At 42.4% G+C, this 12,701-nt stretch overlaps 1 protein-coding gene across 1 annotated transcript in view; it reads left to right on the plus strand.

The window, feature by feature from the left end:
- The window catches only part of LAS1L (LAS1 like ribosome biogenesis factor), a 28,407-nt gene that overhangs the window by 13,460 nt on the left and 2,246 nt on the right, over window positions 1-12,701 (plus strand). The window contains exons 8-12 of the mRNA XM_055727248.1: window positions 3,979-4,064; window positions 4,802-5,017; window positions 6,233-6,371; window positions 6,962-7,344; window positions 9,851-9,992. Coding sequence (XP_055583223.1) covers window positions 3,979-4,064; window positions 4,802-5,017; window positions 6,233-6,371; window positions 6,962-7,344; window positions 9,851-9,992 — 966 coding nt within the window. The remainder of the gene's footprint in view (window positions 1-3,978; window positions 4,065-4,801; window positions 5,018-6,232; window positions 6,372-6,961; window positions 7,345-9,850; window positions 9,993-12,701) is intronic.

A 12,701-nucleotide genomic window follows, 5' to 3' on the forward strand; every position in this document is an offset into this window, starting at 1 on the left:
ATTTCAAGCAGACTAATCAACCTACAGGCACACAGTTGGTTTTTTTCCCCTGCAGCCAGAACCATAGAATCACAGAATCATTTTGGTTGGAAAAGACCTTTGAGATCATCAAGCCCAACTGTTAACCCAGCACTGCCAAGTTCATCACTAAACCATGTCCCTAAGCATCACATCGATGTGTTCTTTAAAACACCTCCAGGGACAGTGATTCCACCACCTCCCTGGGCAGCTTGTTCCAGTGCTTGACCATTCTTTCTGTGAAGAAATTTTTCCTCATATCCAGTCTAGCCCTCCCCTGGCACAACTTGGGGCCGTTTCCTCTTGTCCTGTCACTTGTTATCTGGGAGAGGAGACCAACCCCACCTGCCTACAGCCCCTTCAGGCAGCTGCAGAGAGCAGTCAGGTCCACCCTGAGCCCCTTTTCTCCAGGCTAAACCCCCGCAACTGCTCCCCATAGGACTTGTGCTCCAGCCCCTTCCCCAGCTCGGTGCCCATCCCTGGACACACTTCAGCCCTTCAATGTCTGTCCTGTAGCGAGGAGCCCAAAACTGAACCCAGCATTTGAGGTGTGTCCTCACCAGCACCAAGTATAGGGGGACAGTCACTGCCCTTGTCATGATGGCCACACTGTTTCTGATACAAGCCAGGATGCTGTTGGCCTCCTTGGCCAGCTGGGCACACCACTGGCTCATGTTCAGCTGGCCATCAGCTAGCACCACCAGGTCCTTTTCTTCCAGAACAGCAAAGGCTGGAACTAGCACTGCAGTGAGATTGCTGCCTTCGCTACGCTTTTAAAAACACCTGACTGTGTCAAAGTTGAGCTGGGGGTGAAGGGAGAAGCAAGAAGATCTCGCTAACCACTTGCCTCTTGCCATCTCCTTGGCAGCCTGCTGACAGAACCATGATGTCTTATTCAGGAAGTTTTGGAGTGTGCTTCATGCAGCCAGGTCCTTGTCTCAAAACCCAACTTGACCTGTTCTCCTGTCTGGATCCTTAAGGGAGAATCTTAGTATCGTACAGTTATTTGTATTGCAGTATGGCAGGTGGCTTAATGAAGAATCCTATTAGAGTCTGTATGTTGTTTAACATTGGAAAGTTGCTTGAATAATACGGTTTTGCTTGAGAGAAAATGATTCCAATTAATCTGCATTTTCTACTGAAGCTCTCCTCTGTTGGAACACTTATACTGTGTTGCTCATTTCAGAGAATAACAGGACAAAGGCCACACTGCATCTGAATAAATGCTACATGAGCTGACATCAAACAAGTGGCCTTATGGACAAATGCTAAATCCCACTAAGAACCAAGTTTAGCTGGCTGAGCGTGATGAACAGTCAGGCAAATCAAAAGCAAATTCTTCCTGTAGAGGGGAGACAGAGGTGGGTTGGAAGCCTCTGAATGGTAGAGCAAACTCTAGGATTAGGCACTTGGTCCCATATTTCATCCTTGAGCGCCTACTTCATCTCATGCTATTTTTATTCCAGCATCCAGATGCATTTTTTAAATAACACAAGTTGTTGTATTCACAGTTAATGGAAGGCTGTGCTTTTATCCAGCTTTTTAGAACCACCTATGCACTTTATTTGAGAGCCCAAAATGATTAAAGACAGTTCCCAGAAAGGATTCATCCATGTATATTCTACTTCTGTTTATCAATAATAGCATGTTAACGGTATTGAAAATGAGACCCTATCACACTCTGGTTTCCATTGGTTTTTAAATAGCAACATAAATACAGTGACATGGCATGGGGTTTCTTTTAAGTGCAGATTTATCTATCTTTAGAGGGAATTCTCCATTAAACGTTCTTGTGTGAATGGTCATAGATTCTCTTCTTCAGAAACTCAATAAAAGCTCTACTTTCTCTAGCCCTTGCTATCAGTCTGTTCTCCACCATGACATTTGTTTGAGAAGACGAATAATAGTATGCTACTAAGGCAGCAATTTATAATCAAGTAAGTTTTTTACTTAAAAAACAAACTCTGCAAGCTTTACACATTAAGTTGTGCTTTTATGTTTATGTTAGTGAACACAGAGATTCCTAGAAGTTGTTTTTGAATGCCATTGTGGTAATCACTTCTGCTTTGCTTCATATCTCTCCTGAAATGGTGCAACTGTTTCCTCTCTCATTCATATGGAGTCTGTCATGTATCGCTAGTGCTTCCTCAGTGGCCTCTGTGAGACTGGAATTTTCTGAAGGACCGACTAATGGTACTGTCCTTCTCAGCTGAAGACAGGGTTGTTCCTGCAGTCTCCTGTGTATTTCTGAAGGTGCTTAATTTAAAATAATTTTTTTATTATTCACTCATGGAAAATAGAGCACATGAAGGGGAGGAAGGCGCAGAATGCATTGGCAAGGCTGTGACTTCATTAGGTTTGGCAACTTGGATTGTGCACTCAGAGGTATGAGAGTTTGAGTTCCCTTGAATATGTCAAGTGACCTATGAAAGTACATTTGTAATTTAGAATGCCAATGTAATTCTGAGTAAAGCCTTTCATTTCCCCTGCCAACATACCCTGTAATTTGGGTTATGCAGGGGGCAGAAGATTCCTACAGACCTAAAGCAGAATGAGCTAACTGCAAAGGATCCTCTGTTGTCTGCTTCAGAGAATTGACCCAGTGGACCTTTTTTAGTCAGATGTTTTTCTGCTTGAAAAGTTCTCAACTGAAGCTGCCGTCTGCATGGAGCTGTCCTTAATAGTTGGTGATGATCAGTCATTGCATGTAGGACTCATGGTAGTTAGGCTGGAGCAGTTTCCAGAGAAGAGGGGAATTGAAAGTGGGCTTGTATTTTAGAAACAAATTACATTCTACCACTGCCCTTCTGATTTCCCACCACATCATCTGCTTATGACAAAGTGGTCTAGTGTTTGTGTGTGTTGTTTCTGCACTCCGAGATCTTCAGCTGCTGTTCGTATTTATAAAAATCCTGTATTGGATCTATGTCACGGTTGGATGTTTAGATTTGGAAGTCACCCCTACTGGAGAAGGTGAATTTTTTGATTCATTCTATACCAAACTATGCTGTGTTTGACATGGGTACTACCGTTCCAAATCCAACAGGTCTGATAGCAAAAGCAGTTATTTCTTTGGAATTTATTCGGTGTTCAAAGATGGCCACCTTGGGTTTTATTCTGAGAAGTGTTTATTTTAGTGCTGTATCTTTGCACAGATAGACAAGCTTATGGATAGAAGCACAAACAGAAGAACTCAAAGAGTATCCCATGGCTGGATATTGGGGTAGTTATGGGAATTTTACTTCGGTCCCTTTTGCTGTATTTTACTTTCAAGTGTCAGTTGAGCCTATGTGGGTCCCCTCAGTCTTCCACTTGACTTAAGCCAGCCTAACAGGAGATGAAGTGGTACTTTAGCTTGACCGTTCAGTGCTGTCAGACTAACCGAAGTTCGCAGGATAGCTATAAGGGCAGAAGACATCCAAGCAAGAACTGTAGGTGCTGTAGGGAAGAGCATTTGTGACCCTGCCACAGCCTACCTGCCGAACAGCTGTGTGAACTGCGCCTTAAGTGTGCCTTGCCAGCAGGTCAGCAGGGTTGGCTTTTCCCCTGAACCTGGCTCTGTGAGCCAGAGATCCTCAAATCTTGGCTGGCCAACTGGCAGAAGACTTGGATCATATTGCAAACCATAGGTATTTCAGTATGATGAATGTTCTGTGCTTGTGAAATGTTTATGACAAATGTTCCTGTGCTTTTGAAATACCGAAATATTTGCCTCTGCAACTCGAGCAGAAATGTTTCCTTCAGGGTTCTGCTTCTGTTGCAATTTGCACATTCCCTCCAAGTCTAGTGGGATATATCCAGCCCCAAACTGGCACATGATTTTAGTGCTTTACAACAAGCTGGATCACCTCCTCGTAGTTCCAGGCATTTGGCTCTCAAACTTGTTTCAGAACTGGTAGAAGTGGGGGTTTAATATGTAAAGGACTAAGTGGCATTAATCAGACTCTGTGATTGCTCTAGGGAGGCAGTGGCTGAAGCTCTTCTCAGTGATGGCTTTCTCATCCCAAAGATGGATTGTCTGAAGATGTTAAATATCAAGTATGAAGGTTAGTGTTTTGGGCACCACATAAGTAAAAAGTGCATAGCTAGTGTTATGTCCAGGTCTGTTCTTTTGTTCTCATTATATTGAAATCTGTAATTCTCTGCATATTTTTCATATGTCTGGGTCCTTAAACATCTTCTGACTTGTTCTCCAGACCCCTTTATGGCCATATATAGCTGTTGCTTTTGCATAAATCTCTTATCATGGAAAGATAGCTCTTCAGCACTGAATGCTGGCTGGCCAAAACATCTTTCAAAGCTTGCATCTCTGCTCATGTCTGCAATAGCTACTGATTTTGTGAACTCCCACTAGTTTCTTTTCTACACTGAAGATTTGGAGCAAATCTAAATGGTTATTTTTGAGCACCAGTTGCATCTTAGTTCCATGCTGCTGCCTGTATGCCTGGAGTTGCACAGATTTTCTGCAAGAGAATTGGGTACCTAGGGGCACTGAAAATTAAGAATTTGTCAGTTTCCCTGGGACCTCAACAGCTTTTCCTATGGTTCACCGTGTGATTAGATCAGGCATTGTATTTTTTGCTTTCAGTGAGCTGTTAATTATCAATTTGCTGCTTGTTTTACTTCCCTAGCATAAGAAAATAATAGTTCCAGGTTCAGTGAGGATCCCAGGAAATACCTCAGAACAAACTACTTCAGTTTCAAACAAGTGTCACACCAGTGGTTCACAAAAAATTACAAACCAGTGAATTTTGGCTTCTCTGGTTTTTTCTTTTTACTGCAGCAAATAAAGAGTTATGGCAGTTCAAAATTCCTCAGACCTTTTACTGCTTTTGGCAGCCATTGCTGACAGGCCTCCTTTCCCGAAGTTTTACACAGATCCTAATAGAGAAAATGTTTGTGGAACTGAAGGAATGTTCTGACTCTTCAGAACTCCGGCCTCAGTTCTTGATCAACTGGATTTCTGAGATGCTGACTGGCATTGCCAAAGTAAACGCTGGTGAGTATGCATGGAATTTCTGTGTGTAAGTAGTGTAAGGGTCTGTTCTGTACTACTGTGAAAACTGGGGGAGTGGTGTGACCTTTAGATGGAAACTGCAATAACCTAATTGCTACATTTTGGCATGTGTGTGTAGAGCTTTTATTGTTGCATTTCTTACACTTTTCAACCAGCAGCTTATGTATGTCATGCATTTCTTAGCATGTTGAAATTGTTATTAGCAGCTATGCTGCAGCCTCCTCAAGATAGGAATAGCCAATCTCCCCCATGAAAGTTTGGGCCCTTAAGTGCTCTTTTTTCCAGATATTAGTACTTGTAGGAAATAACAGTAGCAGACAACAAATAGATGATGTTGTATGCAACCTGTTCTGTCCCTGTTCCCAGTTCTCTCCTCACTTAACAGAAGCCTGCCTTTACAAGATACTTACATAGTCTTGCTGTCTTTTTTTAATCCTATCACAGGATTTTCATGCCTTCTAGGCTTACACAAAAGTAATAAATAGTATTTTGTTTTCTGTTCTTAACTCCTTAGAACTGTTTAAACAGGCAGACAGAATGTCTCACTCCAGAGACAGGGCAGGGAAGAGATTTAATTATTCAAAGAGTGTCACGGGAGTTCTGATAACAGGACTTTTATAGTGCAATATAGTGTAACCCTGGGGAGGTTTCTGGCTGGCTAATTGTGCCGCCTCTTCTGTCTTCTGCTGGTCTGGCTCAGTGTGCACCAAGATTTTGCCAGTATCTGTGGCAGTCGTGGGTTAATGTTTGACGCTTGCAGTCAGCACTGAGCATATCTATTATGTACCAAGATTCCTAAGTGGTGGTAGTTCCCAGCTGTTAAGTCTATTCATTGCAGTGCTATCTGGAATGATCTCAGGTCCCAGAAGCAGCATACTGGGACAATATTTGGGACAATACTGTACAAATACATTTTGTGGCTTTTCTGTCTGGCATGGCATGCAGAGAACCAGCTTGGGAACATCTACATCTTGCTGTGCTCACATCTGTGTTATATGCACACATAACCTAGCTGTCAGTGCATTGGCAAGTCCCTTGTAGCACCTTGATGTATTTGGTCAGTACATCTGGTCATGGACTGGGATTGGGATGTCAGCTTGTCTGAGAATGAGTGTTCTGGTAAAAAAAGCAAGGGGATAAAGGGCGTGTTTGTAACGAGTTTTGAGCACCTTGTTGTTTTCATTGTCTTCTTTGAAGGGAAGAAGAGACAACAACACTGTAACAAACAGGTGTCCGTGAAGGAGCTGTTCCTCCATAAAGTTCCTTTGCAGTGGATAAGACTGACTGATAGTTGCTTGGAAGCTCCCTGCTGGGCCACCCCACACCTTCTTCAGCTGTAAGTTTGATCCGGTGACCTAGAAAAGGGACAGCAAATAGTGCTCTTGTAATAGCTTTGGCCGGCTCTCTTGTGATATGCTGAGTTATAGGTGTGTTCCCTTCCTTTGCATCTAGTAGAAATTGTGGCAGGTACGTAGGAAGCCCTACTTGTTGCTGCTCGTCTCCCCACTGATTTTACCAAGAGAAGAAGGAGGAGAATTTAAGAGGATTGTGCCCTCAAAATGAAAGCGGAGATTATCGGGGGAGGTAAAAGCTTGAATAGAAGCAACCTGATCAGAAAAAAAGTGACTTGGTAGCAGAGATGTGACTGCTTATACAGGCTATACGAATTTAGCACAGGTGGTAACTTGTTCACATGAGAACAGCAAAGCAGGAATTCCATTAGAAGTATCCCAAGTCCTTAATCACAAAGAAGGAATATTTCAGCATCCACTCACCAGGGAAGAATCAGATTTTACCTGTTAAGAGGAGATATATGAATGAGCTGTCCTGGAGGAAACTCACACTTAAAGGCTGCTCAGCTTGATAAACTTTCATCTGGAGTCTTTTTTGCTTCTAAGACTTTTACGCTGACCTTTTGCTTTCTAGGATTCTCACAATCATGAGACCTCGCTTGCCACGTTCTTCGCGGAAGAACCTTCTCTATCTCGCTTCAGTTTACACAGAAGGAGGTGGCCCTTTGTCCAGTCCAGGCATCTCTTCAGACTGCAGTGAACAGCCAATTTATACTATAGAGAGCTTACAGTGGAGGGCCAGGCAAGAAAATCAGGTTAAAAATCAAGCACAGACTGTAGAGAAACAAGATGATGTGCTGGAGAGAGATGATGGTGTAGAGGAGGTGGAGGAGGAGGAGGAAGAAGAGATGGTAACTGAAACAAATCCTTTGGAAGGACTTGCTCGCTCTGGTAACCTGGCGGCTATTGCTGAGAAAAGGGCAGCACTGCAAGGGTCGGCCTGGCAGATCACTGCAGGTAAAAAATGACTTTGCAAGACTTAGTCTTTGTCACTGGCAAGTGTTAATTGAAATGCAAAGGCATCTCAGCTCTCTGGGCCTGACCAGAATTGAAGCATGCTTCAAAATCACCTGACTGCCAAATCACTGAAAACTCGGGGGTTTTCTCTCCAATCTTCTGTTTATGTGCAGGGGTCATTTCTCTTAAACTCTTTAAATACTATGAGTGCTTTTTCCAGGAGCATGTTGTTACTGCCTCATTAAATTTTTTATCAGGCTTTTGCAAACTGTTTAGAATTTCAGTGTATCCCATTGATGGGGCACATATATCCCAGCTGTGAATGGCAAAGAAAACATGCATGTTTCTTGGACTTCTGTTTGTCACACATGGGGATATTTGAAAGCACAGTTTGGCTATGCTGGAAAGCACCACTCATAGGCTTGTAATTTCCATGCTCCAGGAAAACTGCTGTTACGACATGCTGGCAAGCAAAAAAAAGGAGCAAGGCAAGTGTTTAGAGGGAATAAACAGCATATCCAGTGTTTTTTTAGCTTTATTATGGTAGCCATACTTTCTCATTGGGGTGGAGGGTTCTGTAGCTAACAAGATTTTTGGATAAGTGATGTATGGAGGGACTGAAGACAGGAGGAGGAAGTTGGTGGAGAGGAGTTGGAGGCAAAATGGTATTTAAAGGATGACAAAGAAAAGCAGCGATTAGAAGACAATGAAGTCTTGTACCCTACTCAAGTCAAACAGCTGTCCCCCCAAAAAAAAACCCCAAAACAAACAAACACCAAAACCAAAAGAGATCTGCCTAAGCAGCTTGGCTTAGTTATGCAGATGTGGACAGCTTGTTAGAGCTGGATGTTTTGAGAACAGTTCAGTGACTTCGGTTCTGGTCAAGCAAAGCTTTCACCGAAAGAACACGCGTTGTGTCCTGAAGCACCTGATTTCTGTGAAGATTCTGTTCTTGTAGTTGTTTGTGGGTAAACTTAATTTCTGTTTGAATAACATTTGTGTGGTTACCATCCTGAAACAATTTGAAACTATAGCCAGGAGGTATGTACAAACCCATGGTAACATGTGGTGTATCAACTACTTACTATGTTGTTCCCCAAAGAGTATTCTTAGCCTGTTAAATATTTACAATGGTAATTGGCCTTATAGCTGTGTTGGATGTTACCAAATGCTATATTTGCCCCTTTCTTAATTGTAAAATTATAACACTTAGAAAGCACTATCCTATGTCAAGATTTTTTGTTCTATTAAATGCCCAAGAACAGTAAACAAATAAATCTGCCAGTTCTTTAGGGCAATGCTTGGGTTTTTGAGCAGATATCAGGTACGCAAAACAAATCGGTTTCAGGCAAAGAGAAGGAAATGGCCAAGTTGTAGGTGATTTTAGCAGGGATCTCAAATAGCTTTTGTAATTATTGCATGCTCTGTGGAGTGGGGTGCCTTATCTTCTGAAGGCTTCTGTCTGCTGGTCTTTGCTGAGCTGCTTGTAAGCATTCCAGAAATGTGTTCTGGTATCAAGAGAGCACATAGGTTTAAGAAATCTTTTTGTCAAAACAATGACACATAACAATTAGTATCTTTTTAGTTGGGAACTGTCTTTTAACTGTCGTTGAATTTTTAGCACCACGCCATAAAGGAATGGGCTTACTGACGTTATCGGTTGTGATGATTTCCCATTGTGCCGTTTCTGGCCCCCATTGGAAGCCAAATTTAACGGATATGAAGTCATGGAGTGGAAACAGCAATAGGTGCTCATAAAAACAAATAACAGAATTTCCAAGACTTTGTGATATTCTTTTTCTTTGCCATCTCATCCCAGCCCACTTGTGGGTCCAGAATTGCTTTATGGATTAATAAGGCTTTCTTAGCTTTCTTAGAAGCTCTTTAGAAGAGAAGCACCCTTCTACTTTTGTAGCTTCAGTTCTTCTTTAGTCACTGTTGCACTGTTGCTGTGCAGCTGCTATTGTCAGCGAGTCGTTAAGAAGCTGATGCTTCGTCTCACTGCAGAAATGAGCTACTGGATGCAAAGGTGCTGTTTTGTATCTTCCTATGTGTACAAATACCTCTTTCCATTTACAGAAGTATGCAGAGTAATTGTTTTTTAAATTATTGTATGTAAGTCAATGTGTACGTTTTCAAACCAAAGTATGCTTGGAAGAGGAAGGTAAATATTGAAGGGCTGCTCCAGAATACTGTGAGGTTTCTTTTAATGGGCATTGTCTCACAGCAGCTTGGACGAGCTGTGCTGTGTAGGCTGTATGATGTTACATGACTCTAGATGTGTCCCTGTTGTCTCAAATACTACAGTGACTTTCTTTGGAAGAGATAGTAAAGTTAGAAATAAAATTAGTTAGAACTCAAGCTTATTTTTGCAGAATACTGAAATTGTTCACTCTTGCTGAATGGCTGAGTTGTGTGAGACAGTGTTTGTGGACTCAAGGGGATCTTGTATTTTTGAAAATCTCTCTGGGGAGCTCAGACTTCTTTATGTACTGTTTTTACCCAGATGAAGTACAGTGGAAAGACTTTCCTCTTGGCAAACTCCCAGGTCAGACAGATGACCCTGATGGTCTCATGTTGGATAATTATTCCATGATGTCCCTGCTTGATCAGCCAGTGAGAGATGAGTGGAAGCCTCCCAGTACAAAGTGAGTAATGGTGTGGGCAGGACTTTGCCCCTGAACCATGAAATGCATTTCTCTCTCTCTGTGCCTTGTACTGTATGTTGTGAAAAATTAAGGATAATATTTCCTTTTTACTTCTGTTTGATCTATGTATCTACTACAATCTCTACTAACTGCACTTCTCATGGATTTTTCAAGTAATGTGTGTTCGGAAGGACCTCTGCAGTGGTGGTGTTAACAGCATAACAGTCTGCTTTTCAGACTGGGCCAACAACTTTCAGTGTTGCCTGATGCTGTTTGGTAAGATGCAGTCTGCTGATGCTTTAGAGTTACTAGTCTGGAAGTGCCAAATTTTTAAAACAAGCTACTGAGAGCTGGTGCAGACTGCCTGGTGATACGCTGGGGTGAATAACTTCGATGGGAAGAACTGTGGCCTTGCAATTAAAACATTCAGGACTAGAAGCCTTGGAAGTCATTTAGCCTCCCCATTGTCAGTTTTCCCAGACTGGCTAAGGAGTCGTCGTTCTAAAATGCACAGTGGTTTGCTGAGACACTTTGAGGTGCATTAGTGGGAAAGCCTGAAGATGAGGAGAGAAGGTAGCCCCAGGAGGTGGTTGGCTGTAGATTGCTTTTGTAACACCTGAGGAGGGAATTGGCTGTTTGTAACTGGGGCGGTGAATATGCTGCGAGTTTCACATCAGATGTGTCTCTGTTCTGTATGCTTGAAAGGGGAGACTACAGTACACTTCCTGAGCAAGGTCTGTGTCACTGCAGTCCCAGTTTTCCATCCTGTGGGTAACCCAGCATGAGGCAAACTCTCTTCACCCTGCCCGGCTGCAACGGGAAGCTTCCTGCTTGTTTGTATTGCGTTAATCTGACCGTGTGCTTGCATTGTTGATGGGCACAGAAGTTACTGCTACCTGTATTGCTGTGACAGCTCACCAGTATCATTGGAAGATACTTCATGAAGCCCTAACAGTCATCCTTTGAAGTTAAAAGAATATATTCAACACTTGGCTTTCTGCATTTGTCTCCATCTTTTCCTGTCATCCGGTCTGGGAGTTGCTGCTTGTAATTGCTGCTGTTCTTTCCTTCTGGGAAGGTGCTTCTGTTTTGCACTCCGTGGGTCTTTTGCACTGCCTGAAAGTTAAATGCAGTGGCATAATTGGCAATAAAAAATGTGATTTCCGTGGTGTCCTTTGGTGAAGCGAGTTTATAACCTTACCATCTTCACTCCTGCTCTTTCTAAAAGAAACCAGCACAAGGATTGTGAGATACTGCTGTTTAGCAGTTTCAAGTTATTAGCACAGCCTCAGCAGGTTTGAAAACTCAAGTTTCTGTTAACTGGGGCTTTGATCCTGAGCCACAGCATTTTGGCATTGCCCAGTGACCTTTTCAGAGCTGCAGCTAGTAATTTAAGCTGCAGGTCTGACCTCAGTAAAGAAACACAGGTTGTCATGGAACTAATGGTAGCATTCTATAAAGCTTTAGTCAGTTCACCTCCATTACTAGATGAAGCTTACCCATTTAAACCATCGTACTGAAGGCATTTTAATGGGGTCATTATTTCACCCTTTGAAGGCAAAGGAACCTGAATGCTGTAAGCTATCAAATCAGTTTAATCACATACACAATGGGAGATGGGCTTATATGTATTTTAATCCAAGGAACACTTCAGAATATGAATGAATGGCAGTTACTTGCTTAAACACTTGATAGGATAACTCTCTTAATCAGTGATTCTTTACCTGTAGTTGATGGGCCCAATCTAGTAGCTTCTAAAAAAAAATGTGAATAACAGTGACAGTCATGCAGCCTGAGGTGTTATGTTGGGAAGAGCTCTTGCACATACTCCTCTCTTTTAATATTCTCAGAGTTGTCTTCAGATTAGCTTCCAGTTCCAAACCTTCCAAAGACCAAGGTTCCCATTCTCCACCCTCTTCGTCATCTTCCCTGGGACTAGTCTGCTCTTGCCAGTTCAGGCCTGCTGAGAAGGTATTGTTTCTGCCTGATTCATCCAATTGAAATGTAAAATTAGCATCTCAGAGATAGCTAGGTAATGAAAAAGAAACTGTCCTTTCCTACTGCTCCTCTTTCTGACAGTCCAATTACTTGATAAAGTCCTTGGTTCCAGCACTTCTGCAAGAGGTTAAATCCTTTTGGAGTTCTCTTGAATGGTGTCAGTCACTGACAAGACCTGTGCTTTTGAGCACTGTGTGAGTTTCCCCTCAAACTGTGAAGAGAGCAGGTAACTCTGTCTTCTGGTAGTTTTATCATCCCCAAAAGAAGAGTAAATATATACTGGAAGCAAAAAACCCCTTTTGATTCAGCAGAAGAGACCTTTGGTATCAGCCAGCTATGAATCATGTTTCTTGCAACACGTTCCATGTTGGGAATAAGGCAAATTCCTGAAATTTGCATATCTACTTCTAGTCTGGAGAGCCCCAGCTCTCTCGCTGTAGTCACAAGCGATAGAATGCTTGATCTCAGAGACTTTAAAGCCATTTGACTTGATGTTTGGGTAGGTGGGTTCATTGATAAGAATAAGGAGCTGCAGCAGAATTCTAATTGGCTGCAGTAATCAATACCAATTGGCACCTAGTCAGCAGGCTTTGGCAAGAGATGGGTGGGGCTTTCTTAATGTAATCCTTATTGGCTTGGTTGGTTTTTCTGTGCGTGGTAGCTGATATCATCATTATGGAGGCTGTAATTAAGTACATACGGAGTAGTGTG

Source organism: Falco cherrug, chromosome 15, assembly GCF_023634085.1.
Source record: "Falco cherrug isolate bFalChe1 chromosome 15, bFalChe1.pri, whole genome shotgun sequence".
Taxonomy (NCBI): Eukaryota; Metazoa; Chordata; class Aves; order Falconiformes; family Falconidae; genus Falco; species Falco cherrug.